The sequence below is a fragment of the Silurus meridionalis genome, chromosome 10 (assembly GCF_014805685.1).
Source record: "Silurus meridionalis isolate SWU-2019-XX chromosome 10, ASM1480568v1, whole genome shotgun sequence".
NCBI classification, from domain to species: domain Eukaryota; kingdom Metazoa; phylum Chordata; class Actinopteri; order Siluriformes; family Siluridae; genus Silurus; species Silurus meridionalis.
In genome coordinates, this window is record NC_060893.1 from 12,155,113 (window position 1) to 12,179,807 (window position 24,695).

General features: G+C 35.6%; 1 protein-coding gene across 5 annotated transcripts; it reads right to left on the reverse strand.

Annotated features, from left to right (window-relative positions):
• Nucleotides 1-6,251: 6,251 nt before the first annotated feature.
• On the reverse strand, nucleotides 6,252-24,157 carry rbl2 (retinoblastoma-like 2 (p130)). Of its 5 annotated transcripts, none has more exons than XM_046859812.1 (22): nucleotides 23,793-24,157; nucleotides 22,670-22,800; nucleotides 18,411-18,611; nucleotides 18,050-18,114; nucleotides 15,636-15,764; nucleotides 15,257-15,417; nucleotides 14,717-14,781; nucleotides 14,345-14,507; nucleotides 13,226-13,389; nucleotides 12,730-12,842; nucleotides 12,535-12,638; nucleotides 11,826-11,963; nucleotides 11,559-11,723; nucleotides 11,079-11,172; nucleotides 10,717-10,944; nucleotides 10,142-10,398; nucleotides 8,827-9,003; nucleotides 8,656-8,727; nucleotides 8,482-8,581; nucleotides 7,744-7,985; nucleotides 7,439-7,603; nucleotides 6,252-7,312 (listed from the first exon to the last, which is right to left on the reverse strand). In XM_046859812.1, the coding sequence occupies exons 1-22, from the start codon at nucleotides 23,928-23,930 to the stop codon at nucleotides 7,139-7,141; spliced, it is 3,246 nt and encodes a 1,081-aa protein (XP_046715768.1). In that variant the 5' UTR covers nucleotides 23,931-24,157; the 3' UTR covers nucleotides 6,252-7,138. The 5 variants fall into 5 exon arrangements, with proteins under 5 accessions (XP_046715768.1, XP_046715769.1, XP_046715767.1 ...); XM_046859813.1 differs by having other exon boundaries at nucleotides 7,744-7,982; nucleotides 10,717-10,947; XM_046859811.1 differs by having other exon boundaries at nucleotides 10,717-10,947.
• Between the last annotated feature and the right edge of the window lie 538 nt (nucleotides 24,158-24,695).

A 24,695-nucleotide genomic window follows, 5' to 3' on the forward strand; every position in this document is an offset into this window, starting at 1 on the left:
TCCTGTGACATGCTGTCAAATTATTTATTTCAGAATTCTAACAATAACTCTGGTCAATATCACCATACAGATTTAATTCTTTTTTGTATATAATAAGCCAGTGGGGTTTCTTTCTTTCCAGTTGTGGTTGATTTCTTAAAATGCTGCTCAACATTTTGTGCTTATGCTACATTTTCATAGTCATACCTCCCACTTTTATTTTTTTGCTTTTGCTAAGTTCATTGTTCTATTCAAACTGATTCACTTCAAAAAGCAATGATTGACTATAACTGACTTACAAAGGAGGAGGTAACAATCTATCCTTAACTGAAACCAGTATTTTACAGGTTTTTATGTAGGTCAGGTATAGAATTATATTAAAGTGTATTTTGATGAATGAATGATGTTTTATGAAACAATACTGTCACACAAACAAATGCCTTCTTATCAGTCATCATCTTTTACTTTTGTAGACAGAGGTGTGTTGACCCAAACATACTATCTAATAGGTCTGGAATTTTCCTTTAGTCTTTGATGGGTATAAACATGATTATTACTGATGACTGGCTCTTCTGATTTATTGTAGGTTCAGCACGCTGGTCAAAAACATAAATATATGGGCATGCATGAGCGTGTGTGTGTGTGTGTGTGTGTGTGTGTGTGTGTGTGTGTGTGAGAGAGAGAGAGAGAGTTTGTGGATGTGTGTTCGTGTATTTGTGAGAGAGAGAAAGAGAGAGAGAGAGAGAGAGAGAGAGAGAGAAAAAGAGAAAGAAAAAGAAAAAGAGAAAGAAAAAGAGAAAGATGCAGAGCCAGGTGTATTTCACTACATCCTATGAGTCATCTTTTAGTCATTAGATATGATGGTCTCTGCTGAAGCACTGCTATGCCTTGCCCGAGGACCAAAACAACAAGCTGAATGTGCCAAAATGACACCTTTAGTTCCTATAAACAACCCCTGGATTCCAACTGTTTCTATTCCTGTCTGATAAATATACCCTGGAACTAGTATACATGCAGTCAACCTACCTCATACAAAATATTTTGCAGGCTAAAGATTTACTAATTTATATATCCTTTAATGCTTCATAAAATAAAGCCTGACAAAGTCACTGTGTGGTAATTATATTATTATTATATTACATACATTGATTCTTTAAAGCCTAATCCTTACCTTAGTTTGGACTGTGCTTACATCAATATAACTGCAATTGTATAATTTTATTCCATGCAAAAGCATCAGATTACACAAGATGTGGTTTTCAAAAATGCTACAAATTAAATAAAGACTTTTTATATTCAAAAGTTTTCCTTCCTTTTTCTAAAGCTAACTTTCTTTAGTTAGTTAGAGAAACTGTATCATTTTTTTCTCCTTGAAAAGTCAGTAATTTTAATTAACATTAATCTCTTCTTTTTTTTTTTCCTTTGTATTTTTTGAGAGCGAATTCAGATGTCACTCAACCATGGAGGCATGAAAGTGATGTCATATAGTCTAGCATCTGTTTGCATAAATGTAGTTTATATTTATGGTTTGTTAGGCATGTTTGGCAGGACCCGAGCTTACGATGCAGTAAATCTGCCTAGTAAAGCTGCCAGTGAGACGAGCAGCTCTGAAGATTGGCAGGTAAAAAAAAGGCAGAATAAATATTTCTTTAGTAAGTCCATGTATGTCATTCTTTGGCATCTTTTACATTGTTGGAGAGCTTTTCCAATATTTCAACTTTTACTACATAACATATATTAGGTTTAGATCCAAAGAACACCAATAAGTCAGGAATTTATTTAATATATTTAATTTTCTTCTAAACAACAGACAAACTGCCAGAAAGTAAGTTTTAATTGTTTTTTGTTGTTGTTATTTTAAGTTTTCTCTCTAAAAAAAACAGAGATTCACTGATAAAATTTATAATTAAAAGTTTTCTAATCAGAAGTGAATCATGTTAAATCAGAATCAGAGTCAGGTTTATTGGCCAAGTGTGTTGACACACCCAAAGAATTTGGTTCCAGCTGTTGGTGACTTTCAAAAGTACAGACATAAATAACTACACATTTAGCTTGGACTATACAAGAAATAAACTATCCAAGGCAAAACAGACTATACGAGACAATACAGACAAAGTTTTAAATAGGACACAATATACAGAGTATTTAAAAGATCAATAATGTACATAAAGTTTGAGTGCATGGTAGTGCAAATCACATTATTATGTGTAACGTAAGATAAATAGGTTACTTCAGAACTTTTGTATAATATACAGCAGCAGTAGTGTAGTAGTGATTGTTTTCTGGTTCTTGCATAGTACAAGTCTTGGAGAGTGGGTAGAGGAGCACCACTGATGATCTTTCCGCTGTTTTAACTGTTTGCTGCAGTCTGTGCCTGTCCTGAATTTTTTGCTGCTCCAAACCAGATAGTGATGGATGTACACAGGACATATTCAATGACTGCAGTGTAGAACTGCATCAACAGCTCCTGTGGCAGACCATACTTCCTTAATTGCCGGTGAAAGTACATCCTCTGCTGTAGAAGGCGAAGATGCATTAAGTATTAAAAAACCCTCAAAGAATGATTAGAATTTTTGCTCTCATAAAATTTAAGTAACACATAACTTACAGTGACTTACAGTAACACATTTTCCTGACATGGTGATATATAAAATTTTAGCTTATGTTTTGCTAGCCAGGCCTCCTGCATGGCTAAGCTCATAACATCATAAAAGAAAAAAAACATTATTTTTATGTAATATTTTAGCCAACTTTTATATGTGCACTATGTATGGAATGTGGCTATGTTTGTAAATGCTTGCCTGTCTGCTTGCAGTTTCTCCTCTGATAAATTAACCAGATAGCATTGGATCAATCTGATTAAGTTTTATCATAAAATAATAGTTAATTTCAGAGTATGAACTAGTAGCCATACTTAAAAATACAAATATTTATTACAAGGTGTAATTTTGCTTCACTCCCACTTGAAATCCAGGTTAATTATTTATATTACAAAAATAATGCAAGTATAGAAATACTAGTAACAAGAAACATTTTTCTTTTTCAAATTCACACCAGAATAAATGCATTGTATGTTAGTCAGGACTGGGAGCAAAACTGATTAACAACAATTCAGTGCACTTCAAATGAATGGGCTGAGTGAGGTATGAAATCACAGCATGTAGTCATATTTCAGACAGTGACCTCACACACTGACTAACACACTCAGATATGTGGGTCTTTCAAAGGGGATATGTTGGACCAACAGTATGGACACACACACACACACACACACACACACACACACACACACACACACACACACACACACACACACAAACACACACACATAAAGGCTACATTTCCCAGAAGTACTGACTCACTAATAGTCAGACTTGTGATGGCTTCTCATATTAAACTGAGCAACAGTGTTACTCATCAACTCAATCATCACCTTAACTGGTTTCTTTAAGATTAATAAAAGGAAGACTGACTTTTTAGGAATGAATTTTCTTTAGTCAAAATGTATGCTTATTGTTTTGTCTTAACCTTACTCTACACATATGTATATCTATATCTATATCTATATATATATATATATATATATATATATATATATATATATATATATATATATATATATATATTTATATATATTTCTGATTTTGATTCTGATTCCAATTCTGATATTGCATCTGTGGTACTCTTCCTTAGCTTGAAACTATACTGTAGCTCACAGTAGCCCACTACTCTTTTTTATACCTTCATGGTGTGACTGGTCAACTTTTTATCCCCCTGCAGTCTGCGGGTCTGCACATCTTTCTTATTCTTAAAAATCGGTACCAGCACACTCCTTTTCCATTCCTCAGGCATCTTCTCACCTTCCAGAATCTTGTTAAAAAATCTAGTTATAAACTCCACTGATATCTCTCCTAAACATCACGCTTCTACTGGTAGTTCAGCTGGGCCGACCGACTTTCCTTATTCTTTTTTGAGTCCTCTCTCTCCTCCTCTTCTCCATCACCTCCAAAGCCATCCTACAGACCAACATCAAATGCTGTCTAGCTACACAGTACTCTTCCAACACCTTACAGTCTTCAATCTTCTTCAGGTTGCATCTCCTGCGTTGAACATAATCCACCTGTGTGCACCTTCCTCCACTCTTATACGTCAAGCAATGCTCCTCCTTCTTCTTATAATATGTATTTACCACTGCAATTTCCATGCTTTTATCAAACTCTACCACCATCTGCTCTTCCACATTCCTCTCCTTTAAGGCCTTACCTACCCATCACCTCCTCATCACCTCCGTTCCCTTCACTATCATGCCCACTGAATCTGCCCCAATCACCACTTCACCACTACCACTTCATCTAATTCACTCTAGAATGATTCCTTCTCCTCCATCTCACAAGCATAAGCACTAATGACATTTATCGTCATACCTACAACTTCCAGCTTCACATTCATAACCCAGAAACTCTCTTCACCTCCACTACACTCTTAATGTACTCTTCATTCAGGATTACACCCACACAATTTCTCTTTCCATCCACACCATAATAGAACATTTCAAAACCACCTTCAATGTTCCTGGCTTTACTATCCTTCCACTTGGTCTCCTGAACACACAACACACCTACCTTTTTGTCCTCTATCATATCAGCTAACTTTCTCCATTTAACACTTTATGTTCCCACCCGAACCTCTACTCTCCTACACTTCTCCTTTTCTCTGTTGTCTCTGTAGACGTCTTCACCCTCTCCTTGTCGTCAATTTCCACCATTACCCTGTTGGCTAACAATACCTGTGACAGTGGTTGGTAATCCAGGCCTCGACCGATCTGGTATTAAATTAAAGTTTGTATTCCGCATATTTGATTTGGCACGTTTTTACGCTGGATGCCCTTCCTAACGCAACCCTCACCATTTATCCGGGCTTGGGACTGGTACTAAGAGTGCATTAGCTTGTGCCATTGTTTAAAAAAAAAAAAAAAATAAAATATATATATATATATATATATATATATATATATATATATATATATATATATATATATATATAAAGTAATGGTAATGATATCACAGTGCAAATGGAATGAAAATATTTCTTCTATATTCACTTTAAAGATAATATTACAAGCAATCATTTCAGACAATGTTATAAACCATACTTTTCTAAATGATAGTAGCTTAAAAAAAAAAAATAAAATATATATATATATATATATATATATATATATATATATATATATATATATATATATATAAAGTAATGGTAATGATATCACAGTGCAAATGGAATGAAAATATTTCTTCTATATTCACTTTAAAGATAATATTACAAGCAATCATTTCAGACAATGTTATAAACCATACTTTTCTAAATGATAGTAGCTTAAAAAAAAAAAAAAATATATATATATATATATATATATATATATATATATATATATATATATATATATATATATATATATATATTTTTTTTCTTTTCTGTATTATTCCATGCTTATAGTAAAGACTTACACATCTTTTGTTCAGAACATGAACACAGAAATGCTCTTTGTTCGGGTTATGAAGATGATGGCAATGGCTATGTTATACATAGTTAAGATGAATGAGATCATAATGATGTAAGGACCAGTAATGTAGAAAAGAAGCGATTTTAGTAAAACTGTTATTTTAAAAACAAAAGGGGCAAAAAGCTTCAAAAAGTTTACCACTCCGAATAAAACATGTGCCTGCTGCAGCAGACAGAAAATTATTTAATATTTCGTAGGATTATGCCTTTTGTGGCATGTTGTTTTTTTTTCCATATATTAACCAACAGCAAATATGTTCTGTATCAATGTTTTTTTAAAACGTGTTTATTGCTGTATTGATTTATTATAAACAGTTCGATACTTCTGATTGTACTTAATATAATATTAAACGTTAATACAACCATTCATCTATACTATTTTATTTTACAAAGAGGAGTAACGCAGTTGGATGTGTTTGCTTACATACACAGAATAAATCATGTTTTAGTCTGCTGTAGGTTTGTTGTGTACTCTAACCCAGTCGGGGATTTCTCCCTGCAGCTTAATCTCCTGCAAACCCCACGCACCAGTGCTTTGAAAAACTGTGCCAAAAACAAATGATCCACTATATTTTCAGGTAGGTCTGCTGAAGAACTGATCCACAAGTGAAGAACAGGACGCCATCTAGTGGTGAAACACACAATGGAGGCGATTATCCCGAATTACAGTTGGATCCTGATGGACATTTAGCATAATGCAGTTTGTGGAGTTCACTTGCGCAGTAACTTTAATTTATTAAATGACAAATGAGAAAACTATAATACTATAACTCTATGTTAGCTGTACATACAAAGTCTGTGTAAGTCAAAGATAGAAAAGGCACTTACTAGAAATGGGACTGCTCTTTGACATGACACACATGAATTGTAATGATGGACAGAAAAAACAAACCATAAAAAGACATAATATTTTGTTTTACATAGTTACATGCAGAACACAAGAATAATAAATTAATTTAAAACGTGTATACTCTTAACATGTCAGTTGCCTCTAACCAATATCTTTCCAACTAAAGTAAGAAAAATATCATGAATATATTAACTATATAAATCACAAAAACACATGGAAAAAAACACAGTTCAGCATATAAAAGAGTTCGCAATAATTTCTTAATGAATTTAAGAAACCAGGAACTATTGTCACTGTACATATTAAACTTTTCTTTTATGAAAATAGTTTTTTAAAAGACAGTATAATGACAAACAAAGGCAAGATCTGCTCACAAATCCATTGTTCACTACATAATCCTTTTTCCTTACGTGTATGAAATTGATTTAAAGTGTATAATATTAGGTATGAAACTAAAAATGCCTACACGGCATTTGTGTATTTTGTAAATGGTATAAAAAGATCTGATAAGTGGTGCATTAATATGGAAAACATGATCTCACTGAAGCAAGAAGCTCTCACTGTAGAAGCTGTTAAATTGTGAGATTTGTTCCATGTTTTTCCATGCTCAGGTTTTGGTGAATGACTCTGACTGTTCTTTGTGCCTGATATGTTCACGTCCAGTGCATGTTTTTTGCATCTGACAAATTAATTTTCTTACATGATCATAAATCATGGGGTTTGTGGTCTGCTAGTTTGATGTATGCATTAATGGGAGTTGTTGCGGTCATTGGCGACGTCCTGTAGGCGGCGGAAGAGAGCACTGTGGTTCTCCTGGCACAGCCTCTTAGCAGGAGACTGCTGCTCCTCCTCCAGAACCATGCTGCGCTTCTTAGTGGGCGTCTCTCCAGTACGGAGCATGCTGTTAATCTCTCGCAGTCGCTAAGAAAAAAACAGAGCAAGATTAATTTTGGGCAGGTAACAGGATGTGTAAATGTTTCAGAAATCAGACCAGACATGGAGGATTAAAATACATGTTCATTATTGTGTGAAAGTGTGTTGCTTTACATTTGAGGGACTCGAGCTAATGTAATAGAAGATCTTGTCCCTAGGAGTGAGTGGACTGTCATTTTTATGGGGAGAGATGTAGATGGAGTGGTTGTGAGAAAGGAGAACTCTGCGTGGTGACCCAATCCGGAGTGAAGGATATGGACACAGGGGAGGAGTCTCCGCCTATACATATTAGAAATCACATAGAGAATTAGACAACTTTATTTTGAAGGGATGTTAAAAGGAACAGTTTTGTTATTAATATTTTTGTGATGAAAAATGTCTTTTAAAATCATACAAAACGTAACAAAAAAATCTCCCACCCCTGCTTTAGGCGAGCTGGAAGAGTACCGCAGGGCAAATGGTTTGATCTGTTTGATGTAGACGTGGTTGTAGAAACAAATAAGGTCCCCCCTCTTCTCCTCCTCCTCCCCCTCCTCCTGCTCTGGCAATGTGCCGGGCATGCGAGTGGGTGTAGAGGAAGCACTGCTGGGTTGAGGAACAGGCAGTGTGCTGCTGGAGCGCATCGACAGAGGACTGCTGTTACCACTCGCTACTGCTGCTGCTGCGGAAGAGAGCAGCATGCACGCTTAATCTCAAATTTACATTTGGTTTGGATATATATACAGTAATACCCCGTTTATAAACAGACGCCACCCAAAAAAGTACTGTACTGTATTAACATTTTACTTTTGTGCATTTTATAATTAATAACTATATTGTAACTAATGAATTTCATTATTTCAACATAAAAATTTTAAAAGTAAAAAAAATTCCTATACTTTTTTGGTTTATGGTGCTATCCGCGAGAGACCAGGAAAATAAATATATATATACTGTATATATACACTTCTGATATAATAGCAATGGCGCTAAATGCAGATCAGATCATTTCAGTTATATTATGTAGTACATTTAATATAACTAAAAGGATCTGATCTGCATTTAGCTCCATTGCTATAAAATCAGAAGACTCAGACTGAGAATAAATATAATGAAGTATTGTCTATTTAAATGGTTGTATGGATAAGATATGTGTGTGTCTAAAGGTGGGTATATACCTTGTTCAGGCCCTCCTTCAGCCAGAGAGTTCTGTTTGTTGTTTTCACTCTTGCCCGAGTGGCGTCTCTTTCGTCCCGTTATCAGAACACTCCTATATACCTGGAACAACAACATCATCATCATCATCATCATCATCATTAGGCTTTTATTGTGTTGTCCATGTCTGTACTTACACTGCTGCTGGCCTGAGGCTGAGATCTGTAACACTTCATGATGTTCTGGAAGGATTTATCTTCTTTAGTCACCTGTTCAAAATAAATTAACAGACTGATCATGTAGGTGTAAGTCGCATGGAAAAATTTGTGATTGTAATTATGATTCCAGTTTATTTTTCTCTTTTGCACCTTAGCCATGACATAGATGGCACACATGAGCAGTTGGTCGAGGTGTCGATCCATCATGAGCTCAGTACAGTGCACTAGTGAGTACTCGAAGCAGGTCCAGATCTTCCTGCGCAGGTCTGTGCTGATATCCAGCTTCACACACAGGTCTCGGAGACGCACACTGGCCAAGTGATACACCTGAATCACAGGTCGGTAGGAACGGGTCACTGCACACTGCACTTTGGGTTTTGTACTGCACTTAATATGCAATGTAACCCACTACTCAAGCAATAAAAGTTTAGAATCCACACAAATGACTACACATACTCTGGATGTGTTAGTGTTTAACACAGACACAGCACTCAAACAATGATAACACAGTATAATAACAAATTAGGGTAAGTGGTAGGTAAACGTCTAGATTCTTCTCTGTTTTGGCACCGAGATGGCGGAATAAACTTCCCCTAGATGTCCACACAGCTGAGTCACTGCCTATCTTCAAATGATCACTGCACACCTCGACATGGTTTAGCTGTAATAAATGGACATTTGGTGCAACCCAGATGAGGCTTGGTTCCCTTATTGAGTCTGGTTCCCCTTAAGGTTTGTTCCTTATGCCATCTCGTGGAGTTTTTCTTTGTCACAGTCACCACCGTCTCACTCATTAGGGACAAACTAAAGAACATCTTATTCATTCTTTATTACTGCATTATCTGTGGAAAGCTGCTTTGAGAAAATGTCCATTGTTAAAAGCACTATACAAATAAAAATTAATTGAATTGAAGACGCTTCTCTTCCTGAAACATTTAAACTACCACTTTTCCCCCTGTTTGTTTTATGTCTTTACGATTAAAAACATGTATGGCACCAGTGTTGATCTATTCATTGATTCAGACTCAAAGCAATTCTGTACATCACTCTTAATAAGGGAGTCTGCTAAATGCTGCAAATGTAAATAAATACACGCAGTAAAGACACTGGTCTTTTTTTTTTTTTTTTACTTTTTTTTATGCCATGTTTGATTGTGATACTTGACATCAGATGTATTTCACACAATGTATTTCCCAATGTATATTACATCAGATGTAATTCCCCAGCAGTGTTTCCCCACTACAGCTTTATCACTATGACTGGCAGCTTTACTTTTCATTACTGTATACTGACCTTGCTTTCAGGATGCTTTGTTAGCAGCTAGCATTTTATTGCATTTCGCTCATTTATTTTCTTTCTTCCTATTAGACTATCACCCCTTCCTTGTGTTAGCATCTTATGAAAAACTGTCCTGTCATTAGGACAATCAACAAATTATTTAAACAACATTGACATCCTTGTTCACCTTGCGGAAGAACAGACAGAGGGAGCCAGTTCTTTGTGCTCTGTTTGGTGTTCCATGCTGAGGGCTCATCTTGGCGTTCTTGCCGGCTGTAGGGCTGGTGTGAACAGTGCCAGCAGGCATGGTGGTCGTCAGCTGTTGGGTGTTTAGTGAGCCAGTCAGAGCCTGGGCAGTGAGAGGCTGTAGTCCCGGTCCACTCTGCCCTGTCACACTCACCTGCACTGGGATAAAAGTGATGCCTCCATTCTCATTGGCTATACCTACAGAGAGGACAACATTTTGTTATTACTCTTTTTGACTCTTTATAAAAGTAGAAATTGCTGTTTTTATTTGCTTTAGCATTTGATACTTAGTAATATATTCTTAGTAAGCTACAATCTACAGGTGGTATCTAAATTATTATACAGAGTTATTTGTGCTTCCTGGGTTTTTTTTTTTTTTTTTCTTTATTAAAGCAAACATATGAAACAACAAACAACTAAAAAAAATTGTTTTAAAATTGGCATATATATCTTATTATTACAGTACTTAATTTCCACTGTGTCGATCAAAAGCAACACTTAAATAGCTCACAGAACCTTGCACAGGTATTGTCACTGTCTGTCCGTTGTTAGCAGTAACAGTAGCTGTTGCCATAGTGACCACGGTTTGACCTGCTGGTATGGTGCTGACTAATGAGGTCTGGCTGACCCGGGTTGCTGCAGGAGGGTCAGAGGGCATTTCAGAGTCCACAAAGAGACGCCTGCGTATTGTTGCAGTAGGTGGTGAGCTGTAGCGCTCGTGGAGATTTGTGGAAGAGGATGACACTGCTGATGGGAGCAACAAGAGTAAAGCTTACTGAACAATGATTAACAACTTAGTGGCTGATTTAAAGTTTTCGACATATACTCAGCTAGTACATGGTACACTATTACACTGTGTGTGCGCTATAGGCCTTTACCTTTTCCTGTTCCTGAAGTGTTAACGCTGAGCTCATTGTTTTTGGGGCTGTGCAGGTTACCAGACCCATCCTCCAGGTACTGAGGAGGCATTACCTAACACGTATGACCACAAACACCATTAATGAACACCAACCAAATTACCAATTAATTAGCATTATCCTGAAATGTTTTGGCTGAAAACAGAAAGAAATTGCACTTTTGATTCTTTGCACTGTATGAAAACTTCGATTTTTTAGCAATGTAAATTTAAAAGTGATTGAAAATGCTGTTTCTGCAAGCCACATAATGTAATGTAACTTCTAAATACATATTTCATATTAATTGTTTTAATTATTGTTACCTTAGTTTTAGGCTGAAAAGTTGTCCTGAAAAAGTATGTCCTGAATTTTAACCACATTCAGCCGAAATTTAAATCTCTATGCATCAGTAAGATTAATACCTTGAACAAAACATGGTTAGAAACAGGTGTTCAGTCTCACCTCCTGACAGGAAGGCACATGGTTTTTGGCCCCTTTAATGCTCTCCCAGAGTGGGGAACTCTCTTTCCAGGCCAGTCTCTCCAACACCTGCTCCTCCACATGGTTTAGATGCTTCACCACCTCCCTGGCGAGACCTTCTTCTGCCCGAACCAGCACCTCGATCACCTAACGAGGAGAAAACAACGAGAAAGAGTGAGAGGAATATATTTAGATATATAATTTTATATGAACGTGTTGTTGTTTTTTTGTATGTTTGGATTGAGTCACCTTATAAAAGTGGTAAGGGGGGATTTCAAAGGTCTGCAAAATCCGCTGGAACTCGCCAGGTGGGTGGTATGAGAAGATGACAATCTCTAGACAACAGGCTATCAGAGAACGGTGGAACATGTCCTGCTCTAGAATAGACTGGAGAAGACATTGCCACTTAGTGTGTGCTCAAGCTAACTCAAGTCACTGAGACTAAACTATACAAAACTGTTACTAGCATTACATTACACAGACAAACCACAATATATAGAATTATTTTAAATAGATATTTTATACACCAGATAAGCCAAGATGGTTACAGTGTTTAACGTTTTACAGTGAGTAAAATGAAGCCCACAATGACTGATACTAATCAACACCTTAAAAAACATGTTGTGGTTGTTAACTGACAAAAACTCACAGCTGAGTTTGAACAACAAATGTTAAATATTGGCACACAGTATTCAGTAACATGTCAAACCATATGAAATTCGTGATAAAAATGTTTGCCAAATGTATACGGATTCTTATGTGGATTAAAAATTCATCAATTCAATTGTATTTTGTCAACATTTAAGCATGCCAGTTGATTATGTTGTTTTTGTTACCATTATTTATAGTTTATTAATGCTGAAATATCTCATTTTTGTGTTAATTATTTTAGCAAATTATTTATGTATAGCATTACTAAAAGAATAAATCTAAACAGTATGAATGGGGGAGATCTCACAGAGAGGTCACTGTCACCGAGTCGCCTCTTCTCCTGGTCAATGATGCCCTCCAGTGTCTTATAATACAGTGCCTCGGCTAAGCAAAAGTATTTGACAACAGTATCTGCAAAGTAAAAAGAAAAATACATGTATACATATACAGAGAAATGCATAATATTTGACATTTTGTGAAATAGTTGTAACATGGTTGAGACCTTTTTCCAAGCCTCCATTTCCCTCTTCCTTGGCCTCATAGCTTTGGAGGAATGCCTTAGTCATCTCCTTCAGTCTGGATGCAATATTTTCACTTGGGTTCCTTGCACAGGCCCTAGGTTTTATAATTAATAGACATGAAAAAACAATTCTTATAATTGGGAAGACAGACCACATACATTTTGTTTGAAATTATTAATCTAGTTTTTAGTACCAATTTAGTTTTTTGGAACAGCAATAACAGAACTCCTTTAATGTTAGCAAGAGTGTACCCTTGATTGTAATCAGAAATATCTGGCAGACAAATGTCCTGTCCTGTTCACTACTTAACAATTGATGTCCAGTGTCCATCTCATAGGACACAAAATGAATATAAAAATTTGTGATGTGCAATGATCTGTAATTTGACAGGGTACATATGTATGTATGTGTGTGTGTGTGTGTGTGTGTGTGTGTGTGTGTGTGTGTGTGTGTGTGTGTGTGTGTGGTGTTTATTACTTTAGCATGTCTTTCAGTCTAAGGCTTGGCCTGTGTTTGAGTCCTGCCAGGAGACTTTGCAGACGTGAGATGCCTTCCATTGCTGTGAACACTGAAGTGCCAGAAGCAGTCTCCTGTAAGTACACTCTTCCCGTCAGTGGAGTGGACACTTTCAGAGCTGATGCCTGTAAAAGAGTTATTTTAAATAAGGCTGTCAATCGATTAAAATATTTATGATGATTATCATGAGTTAACAAATTTTTATCTGTTCTAAAAGTACCTTAAATTAATACTTTCAAGTTTTAATACTCTAATCAACATGGACATGGACAAATATGATTGAGGTAAATGTATGTTTATTATTACTGAAACCACCCTTAACATCCTAAATAATAACTTGTTAATGTCTAATAAACACATAGAAAAAAGAACTTCTCTTTCTTAGCACTGAGCCAGTTGCTCAATCAAACAAGCCTGTTTTCATATGATGGGGCAGCTTGTGAAAATACTCTTGTAAAACTTTTAAAGTAATTATGGGGTTTTAAATTACGTATCCAAATGGAACTTTTCCACGCGTGCAGTTTTAATTGCCGGATGTGTGCATAATTGATGCTTGATTTAATACCTGGTGTATCAGTAAAACAAATGTTTTACTGTGCAGTTTTTTTTTAAGAGTAAAAAAAGGACACTGTAAATAACTATGTGTTGCGTTCAAGGTTGTTAATTTCTCTTCTTTTATATTTATTTATATTTTTGTGAAAAATTAAGAACTACATTTTTACAAACAGAAATGTGCTAATAAAATCTGTGCCGATAAAATACATTTGCTTTAACGCATTGTTAATGCGTAAAACTGTATGCATCTGTATGAATCAACTGTATGTATTTCATGGCGGTTTTATTTAATTTCTTTATCATATCTCTCTAAAATGAGACTAAAATGATTAGCACAATTAGAGAGCCCTAATGTGCTTATAAAACAGATAATATTTTAGTTTGTTATTTTTTTAAATAAAGAAACTAATATACAACCGTGAACGTTAAAGGGATAATTAAGAACAGTTTACTCTAAATGAACTTCCTGCTCATTTTTTAAATATTTTTTGTGTATGTGTAGCTGTGTAAGTGTAGCTGCCTCACAGCGAGAGATTTGTGAATGCTGGAGGTCTGGTTCTCTGTCCCCTCACACAAATATGGTCCTGGTGTATTAATGTCCTCTCTCGCTCCTTCACCCAGAAATATCCTCTCATCTAGAGCACCTGATGACAAGACATGCTCCTCATACGCCCGATTAAGAGATGCACTAAGACACACAAATGCACAGGTAATGTAAATGAACCAACTATTTAAATATAGATATTAACACCTATCTGTTGCGCTAAACAAATTTAGATACAGATAGAGATACAGGTAAAAATACTGACATTGTGCTGGACTCCAAGCATACAGCAAATACTGCAGCCTGATTTAATAAAAAGCTTCATTCACTTCACTTTAACTTCAAATACTTACAGACTGTCTCCAAAATGAACAGGATCCAAAAATCCAGTCAGTGTCTCTTCTTTTCCCTTTAAAATCTGTAAGTATGTCAGGAATATAAGTATGTTTGCTAACAGAAAATTCACAGTATGACTGTACAAGAATCATATAAAAGTTTTGTATTGTATCTGTCACAGTGTACACTGGGTGTTATAACACATTTATAATCCATTAGTGGATTTTAGAAAACGCAATACTGAATTTATTTGGTTACAAAATAAGGTATAAATATAGGTATAAATACTTCTCTAAAAGTAAGATGACAAGTAGGCACTTACTATAAGAATCTTCAATGCTTTTTAAGTATGAATACAAACAATATAAACATTTCAAAAAATGCAAAAACAACAGCCTTCATTTAACTGTAGATGATAACTGACCCAATGTGCTGCATACAATAAGTCTGCAGGTGTTATAAAATACTGTTATTTATTATGAAGTGTAATTACCCAGTTTTAATATTTTTGATATCTAATTTTATTTGATCTTTTTTCTAGACTCTTGATTTCTTACCTTGCGTTCGAATAACTTCTTGATGAAAGGCTTCCAGAAGTGTTCCTTCACTCCTTTTGCATCAAGTACCTCACCCTGATGCAATTCACACAGCTGCTCTATGAAGCAGAGTGAACCAGGGCCTGGTCTATTGTCCTTACTATTTAGTTCTTCGGAAAGGCCTGTACCCCCACACACACGCGCACGCACGCACGCACACACACACACACACACACACACACACACACACACACACACACACGCACACACGCACACACATGCACACACACACACACACAGATAGTGAGAGACACAGGTGTGAGGTACAAAGTTGATATGGCAGATGTAATTTCATGCTGTGTCTCTCTGTATTGAAGTGTGTGTGAGCATGTATATGTACCTTTGAAAGTGGGATTGAGTAGATCTTTACGGCTGGAGCACAGCAGAGAGTTGGAGTAGACTAGGTCAAATGCACACAGCAACAGGTGATAGGAGTTCACAAGGTCATCGCTGATCATAGGGAAGTTTCCTACATAGAGCAACAGGACATAGAACAGGGGTATGGTGGTTGGGTGTTAAAGAGGTTTAAAAGGGTACGAGTAGTCTGCATGCATCGTTTTTGACCTGTGTGAAGTAATGAATAGCACAATACAACCATTCTCTAGTTCTGCTGTTCTTATTCACAAATCAAACAGTGACAACCCATGCTGAAACCCACAGCAATATTACACAGACACACTGTATATCAGCCAGACAGGACCCTAATCGCTTGGCATAACAGGAAAAGTCTGCAAGAGAGATGGTGCTTTGCTCAGCGGTGTGGTGTAGATTTATTTCTTCCTGTTTAATTGAGTTCCAGAGGAACCTACACACATACATAGGTTTAGACAACAATCCCCACGGTCTTGGCAATAAATAATGTTGAATATTTAGACCAACCTATCCTCCCTCAGCTGGACACACAACATGTTCTAAACACTTTAGCACTCAAGCTATCAAATTCAAACAGATCTATATTTATATAAGCACTATAATTAAGCTCAACATTATCGTAACACATTAACATTTATATTACTAGTCATATTCCATAATCCTCCAAATAATGCAAGATTCTTATAAACAAGGCATTAAGATTTAAGTTCACATCACATTCTGTAACATGTACTTACATGATCCTGAGTGCAGTCCACAAATAAAGCAAAAAATCCACATTATAAAGCTTTAACAGGAAGGATTTCTACAAATAACAACAGCAGATTGAGACCGATTTCAACCAAAGACGGATAAAGAAAAATAGGAGGGAAATAAAGACCATCCATCCCACTGGTCCTGCAGAGACTATTGGCTACTTAAATGTAGACAAGTTCTGACTTGTCACCTGCACTGGTTGCTATGATAAGCAATGAATGCTGCACATGCCCGAAAATGATTGTCTCAGTCATTAGGTTTGCTTTATTCCCCCTGCTGTTCTCTCTGCAGCTGTCAAAATCTATTGTTCTCTAATGTCATGCTCCATGCTATATATTATACTTAACATTTGTTTTTATATCTCAACACAAGACTGCATTTTAATAATTAAAAATAGTTTGGCATTTCTGATCTTATAACTACATATATTTCCTGTTAGTTTTCTAACAGTTACTTCATAAAATAAATAAATGAACTGAGTAATGACACAATAGTTTATGGGTTTAAGGGTTTAAAGTAAGAATATGTTCACTATTGAATGTTTTCTAGTATATCAGTTGATATAACCACACTGCAATGATCCCAAACATTAATTACAGACACCCACATAAATATAAGCTCTTACACAATTGTACTGAGCTCATTTTACCCAGTGGCTGTTTAAGCACATAGCAAAGTAAAAAAGGAGGTCAGAGAAAATTAATGCAGTGGGTCAGCATGTGTGTGTGTGTGTGTGTGTGTGTGTGTGTGTGTGTGTGTGTGTGTGTGTTTATGTGTAGGTCCCCTGTGGCTTCTAGCTGAAGCTGACAAGTCAGCACAGGCCCAAGTAATGATTGGTGATCACATGACCAACATCTTTTTATGCTACCCAATAGGAATATGCACTACTACATGACTAATGCACAACTACTTCATGTCTAATGACCCCTCTTTTTAAAGAGAATTATAGGAACATATTCAATAAACGCTGCCTTTACTTCTCTTGCCATGTGTTGGCAGTTAACATTTTCTGTTTATTTCTCACCGTTAACTTAACTGTGTCTTTCTCTCCTCCTATTTCAAATTCTTGAAAATTTTTTATTTTTCTTAATAAATCCAACCACTCAGATTAACATAACTTCATTTTTATGACTTTATAATAAAAACAATTTTTTAAACATTTATTCATTTGATTGTTTTTAACGCACTAACTGGACTAACTGCTTGGAAGGTAATCATGCAGAAATACTGCAAAATGGAGCCATTCATGTAAAATTGTAAGTAATGCAGGCTGATATTTTGCAATGCTCTTATTGTAGGGGCTTGCACAAAGAAAACAGCCCACTTCACATATTGTTCTAATGTCTTATTGCAAATGAGATCTTTGCTGTAGAAAAAAATGTCTAGGTTCTGAAGCTGACCCTGATCCAACTACTTCTATAATGCTAAGCCTAACCTTTTACTGCTAACCCTAACCCATTTATTCATCTAATCTGAAACACACTGAGTTTCTCTAACCTCATCCTAGTTAGGAAGAGCTGGATCAGGTCTGATTTTCATTCTACAATTTAGGTTTTACAACAATAAGTGCTTGGGCCAAATAAGCAAGCATGAGGATGCTTATATAAGCAGAGTCAGGTTTCTTACCTTTTGCATGCACGAACAGGATCCAGCAGAATTGGAAAAGCTCAGCCACAGTGCAAGGATGACGTCTAATGACACAGGAAACAACAATTAGCTTAAGCTTCTTATAAGACAACAAGGGTAAGGTTTTAGAAGGTTTATAGCTTGGCACATATGGCCAAATGATATAATCCAATAAATCGCCTTCACATAAAAAAAAAAAAAAACTGTTTTAGTAAACGTGATAATTAGCTACTACACAAGCAACCTTTCCAGGTTTATGGCATTTCCAGGGTAATGTCAAAAAAAGTTTCACATTAGGTTCTCATACACAGAGTGTACAGTAGTTGTGTACAGTTAAATAATGTTTTCTCTAATAACCTACTTTTGTTTTCTGTTTCTGTGTGTTCTGGGTGGTTCGTCAGATGGGGGTTTAAATATGTCCTTAAATATGGGGACGTATTTCTTAAAAATGACAGCTGTCACAGTGAAGTTCCTTTCCAGCTTTTCTGTGCTCTGCCGGAATTCCTTTGGCAGGTTTGCCATATCCTGCCATTTCTTCATTTTGCTGAAAAATTCTATTAAACTGTGAGAAGAACAGAAGATATTTGTTCATATATGCATTCCCCAATTTACAAATATATAAACAAATTCAAATATATGATTCAGTTTTTAATAATTTCAGCATGTTTTGACTTTGAATAAAGCGAGTTGCATTATATTTTTTGGGAGCTAGCATACTTTCAGATGCTGAAGAATCAGAATTATAGGCTGTAGTTACAACTTCCAAAATTAATTTTAAAAGAAAACAAAAAAAAGAAAAAACTGTCCTTGTTTACAGAGAGCATGGCTGGTATGATGTTGACATTTACAGTGTATCACAAAGTGAGTACACCCCTCACATTTCAGCAACCATTTCAGTTTATCCTCTCAAAGGACAATACTATAAAAATGCAACTTGGATATATTTTAGACTAATCAATGTGCAGTTTGTATAGCAGCACAGATTTACTGTCCTCTAAAAATAACTCAACATAGTCATTATTTTCTGAAATAACTGGCAACAACTTCTCCACCTTCAGCTTGATGATGCCCCACAAGTGCTCAATCGGGTTCAGGTCTGGAGACATACTTGACCACTCCTACACCTTCAACTTCATTAGCCTCATCTTAGGGTCGTGTTTGGGGCTGTTATCATGTTGAAAAGATGCTACCACCATCATGCTTGACTGTAGGCAAGACACAATTTTTTTGTTACTATACTCATCATCACGGTGTTGCCACACATGCTGGACACCATCTGAGCCAAACAAGTTTATCTTAGTCTCATCAGACCACAGGACATGGTACTTTCATGCTCTGGGACAGGTTGTCTTCAGCAAACTGTTTGAGGGCTTTCTTGTGAGCCAGCTTTAGAAGAGGCTTGTTGCAGTGTGCGTATGATCTGAACACTGACAAGCGGACCTTCCACTTCCGCAACCTCTAAAGCAATGCTGGCAGCACTTATAATATTGTTTTTTAAGCCAGCTTCTGCACCTGACGCACCGCGGGAGGACTCAACTTCTTTAAACTACCCTTGTGAGGTCTGTTCTGAGTAGAACCCATCTTGGGAAACCTCTGTATGACCCTGGCCACTGCACTGTAACTGTTTAACTGATCAACTGTTACTGATCTTCCTATAGCCTAGGCCATCTTTCGAGAGGCATCATAGAAAGCATCCTTGACCAACTCCATCACTGTATTGTATAGAGGCTCCACTGTGCATGAACGTAAAGCCCTGAAAAGGTTGGTCAGAACCACCCAATGCATCAATGGGACCCAACTACCTGCCACTGAGCACCTTCACCACAGCAGATATCTGCGAAGAGCTCACAACAATCATCAAGGACTCAGTCACAAACTGTTTAACCTCCTTCCATCAAAAAGAAGATACAGAAACATACGCACCAGAACCAGCAGGTTTAGTGCCAGCTTTTTTACATCCCCCATCACACTACTGAACTCTACACTACACCATTTTGTACATACAAAGTACACATTGTAACTGTATAAACCCCTAATTTTCTACACATATTGTGCCTAACACACATCTGCACTATTATTTATTTATATGTATGTGTATTTATATATACCTTACATACTGCATATCTAGTACACTGTATCTATATACAGTACATAATGTATATCCTGTGTTCTGTATCTATATACCTTACATACTGCATATCCTGTATTCTGTATCTATATACCGTACATACTGTATATCCTGTGTTCTGTATCTATATACAGTACATAATGTATATCCTGTGTTCTGTATCTATATACATACTGTATATCCTGTGTTCTGTATCTATATACAGTACATAATGTATATCCTGTGTTCTGTATCTATATACAGTACATAATGTATATCCTGTGTTCTGTATCTATATACCGTACATACTGTATATCCTGTGTTCTGTATCTATATACCATACTGTATATCCTGTGTTCTGTATCTATATACAGTACATAATGTATATCCTGTGTTCTGTATCTATATACAGTACATACTGTATATCCTGTGTTCTGTATCTATATACAGTGCATAATGTATATCCTGTATTCTGTATCTATATACCGTACATACTGTATATCCTGTATTCTGTATCTATATACAGTACATAATGTATATCCTGTGTTCTGTATCTGTATACAGTACATACTGTATATCCTGTGTTCTGTATCTATATACAGTGCATAATGTATATCCTGTATTCTGTATCTATATACCGTACATACTGTATATCCTGTGTTCTGTATCTATATACAGTACATAATGTATATCCTGTGTTCTGTATCTATATACAGTACATACTGTATATCCTGTGTTCTGTATCTATATACAGTACATAATGTATATCCTGTATTCTGTATCTATATACCGTACATACTGTATATCCTGTGTTCTGTATCTATATACCGTACATACTGTATATCCTGTATTCTGTACCTATATACCGTATATACTGAATACATATATATATATATATATATATATATATATATATATATATATATATATATATATATATATATATATATATATATACACACACCACACATACTTTATATTCTGCATTCTGTATCTATATACCTAACATGCTGTATATCCTGTGTTCTGTATCTATATACAACACATACTGTATATCCTGTATTCTGTACCTATATACCGTATATACTGAATACATATATATATATATATATATATATATATATATATATATATATATATATATATATATATATACACACACACACATACTTTATATTCTGCATTCTGTATCTATATACCTAACATGCTGTATATCCTGTTTTCTGTATTTATATACCTTACATACTGTACAATTTGTATTCTGTATCTATATAAGCATTTTTGCCATTTTGCATGTTATTTTTCACTGTCTTAGCCTTATAACCTTCTACTTTTCTTACCTTTACAACAGTGTCTGCACATTTTCTAACTGCCATAGCCCTATAAATATCTTCTTGTACTTTTCAACAGTACACTTTTTCACTGCTATAGCCTTTATTTATGTACTGTACATATGTTTACATATGTATTTACTGTACATTTATCTATCTATCTATCTATCTATCTATCTATCTATCTATCTATCTATCTATCTATCTATCTATCTATCTATCTATCTATCTATCTATCTATGTGGAGAGCAACAATTCTAATTCTCAAATTCTCAGAGAGTCTTTGCCATGAGGTGCCATATTGAATATCCAGTAGTCAGTATGAGAAAATTGTACTCAAAGCACCAAATTGTAACTGCTCTTATACAAGATATATTAATGTATGGTCCTGTCAAACAGACAAAAATATGAACATGATGACTAGGACATTTGGCTTTGCTTGGTTACATGATGTACAGCTGTTATCACTTAGGGTGTACTCACTTTTGTTGCAAGCTATTTAGACAATAAAGGCTGAATGTTGAGTTGTTTTCAGAGGACACTAAATCTGTACTGCTGTATGAGCTGGACATTGACTTCTCTAAATATATCCAAGTTTCATTTCTATAGTATTGTCCCTTGAAATGAATATACTAAAATGGTTGCTAAATTGTGAGGGCTGTTCTCACTTTTGTAAGATAATGTATGCAAAATATACATAAAATTTATAATAATATGTATTATAATATTGATGTATATCAGATTTTGTTCACATCTGCATTTTCAGTATGTTATTATTCTGACCCTGACACTATAAATGCAAATGTTATGCTGTATATTGTGTTAGTATGAAGTTACATGGAAGTTGATTATTTTCCAATAAAAGAATGTCCTAGTATGTTTTATTTATCTTTTACCATTGCAATATTGGCAGCATTTACCGTTCATATTAGTTAAAGAATGGGATGTTGTACTTGCTATACCACAACTCTGATCAATATAAAACTAAAGGGAATGAAATTGAGTAAGATCTGTGTCTCAAAATGAATGCGCTTGACTCTGCAAATCAAACCCTTATCAGAATCCCTGTACTGATATTATGTACATGCATGTACATGATTCCTGGCTCATGAGAGCAGTAAAGCACAAAATAACGCTGAGGTGCTTTACAGCTGCAGCGTCATATATAATTGTCTTACACACCTCTGATTTGAAGAGCGGAGAATTCTTGTGAGCGACACGTAGTTGCCTTCAGCTGTGCCTTTACCAACGGTGGGCACAGACGTCCTACAGGACACGTACAAAGCACATGCCAACCAGTGCAGGTCACTACCCTGACCGAGACAGAAAGAAAAAGTGTAAGAAAAGGCAAAGGGGATAGAAACAAATATATATATTTAATTAAGTTCGTAATAACAAAGATAATCAAAACAAACATCAATAAAAACATAAATATATATGAATAAAAAAGACTTGCAGTGAGAAAACATGTGGTACAGATATATACATAACATTATGTGAATACTGCTACTGCTAGTGCTAATACAACAATAATAATGATAATTATAATAATAATAGTAATAATAATAATAGTAATAGTAATAATATACATTATTATTATTCAGTAACTACTGTATAGTAGGTAACTACAATGAAGAGTAAATAATAGCGTGTATTATAGACCCACAGGTGTGAAAAGCTTAAAATATAATAATAAATAAATAATAAATATAACATATAGATCAAATGTAAATAATAATTATGAAATGCATTACAATTGATACTTTATGTACACAATAAAATGATTTTAGGAATATAATATATATTTATATAAATAGAATTTTGGCTCGAAATGAGATACAAATTTTCCATCTTATGTATGTATATACATATATATATACATATATATATATATATATATATATATATATATATATATATATATATATATAAGATGGAAAAGGTCGTACAGGCTTTATAGTTGCTGGTATAAAGCTTGTCAGCTTGTACATTTGGATGGTGCTGTAAAGGTTGACTGTATCGTGTTTAGTTTCAGTGGTAATTTATTAGAAAGGCAGATGAGCTCGGAGCTCGGTGTGTTTAAAGAGATAAGGCCTGAGATCCAAATCCAGCCCCTTGCTCTAAATCAACAACTAATAAACAGGACAACATTCACACCCATACAAACCGGGGACTCTGTTTGCTTTTTAACTGCGCAGATGAATTGAAATGGACACAGAGACACATGAGCGCTCCAGTGTACATGCACATACCGGCGAGATGTCCGCAAAGGCGCCCTATGGAACCGCAATCAGCTCTGTCTTACCTCTAAAGTGTAATTTTTGTTGATCTTTTCGTAGCTCCTCCATGCCCCGTTACTCGCCTCCTCGTCCATATTCAGAGCTCGACAAAGATCATCAAACGACAGCCTTGTTTTCTGCACAGCCTCTTCCTCCACGTTCATTTTTACGCGTATGATCAAACCAGACTGTTATACACAAGCCGCGACGTTTCTGACGCTTTAAAACGAGCGATCGGCTACAAAATAAAACACGCAGTTATTTAACGTGGTCATTTACAGAGCTGAGGGCTGAATTAAAACCCGGAGCGAGGGTTTCAGTGCCGTGCCGCAGACTGTACATACACTTCTGCACACTGTAGCCATTTAAATGCCCTCTGACTGACAGCTACCGCTGGGAGCAAGATGCGTACGCCTCCAGCGTACTGCAAAGGCCGAGACGCCGCAGATTTGACGTAAATCGTATCGCGATATCGGATACGCAGAAAATCCTCTTCTAGTACACGGAAATGCTTGTCCCCGCCCACTTTCCACTTCCCAAACATCACGCTCGTTCTCGAAAGTCCGCTGTTTTCCAGTTAATAAAAAAGAAAACAAACAACGTTTTTTATTTATTTATTGATATATATATATTTTTACAATTTCTGACTACTTTGTACATTCTTGTCAAGTGTAAAATTAAATTAGTTTGTAGGTTTCCTTTGCGAAATAAGAACCCCCCATTATCACTCAATGTCCGTGTTTTGCAGGGTATTATGCTTCCTTCAAGAGCTCCCAGAATGATAATAAATACGTGCTCCTCAAATTCACTCGAGATTCAGAAACCATACTTGTTACTGTAGCACGTTAAAGGAAGGCTTGAAAAGGCTTGTACATTTTTCATTCACTTTTATTATTAATACGGACCTCTACTTTTTTAACATCCCGAAC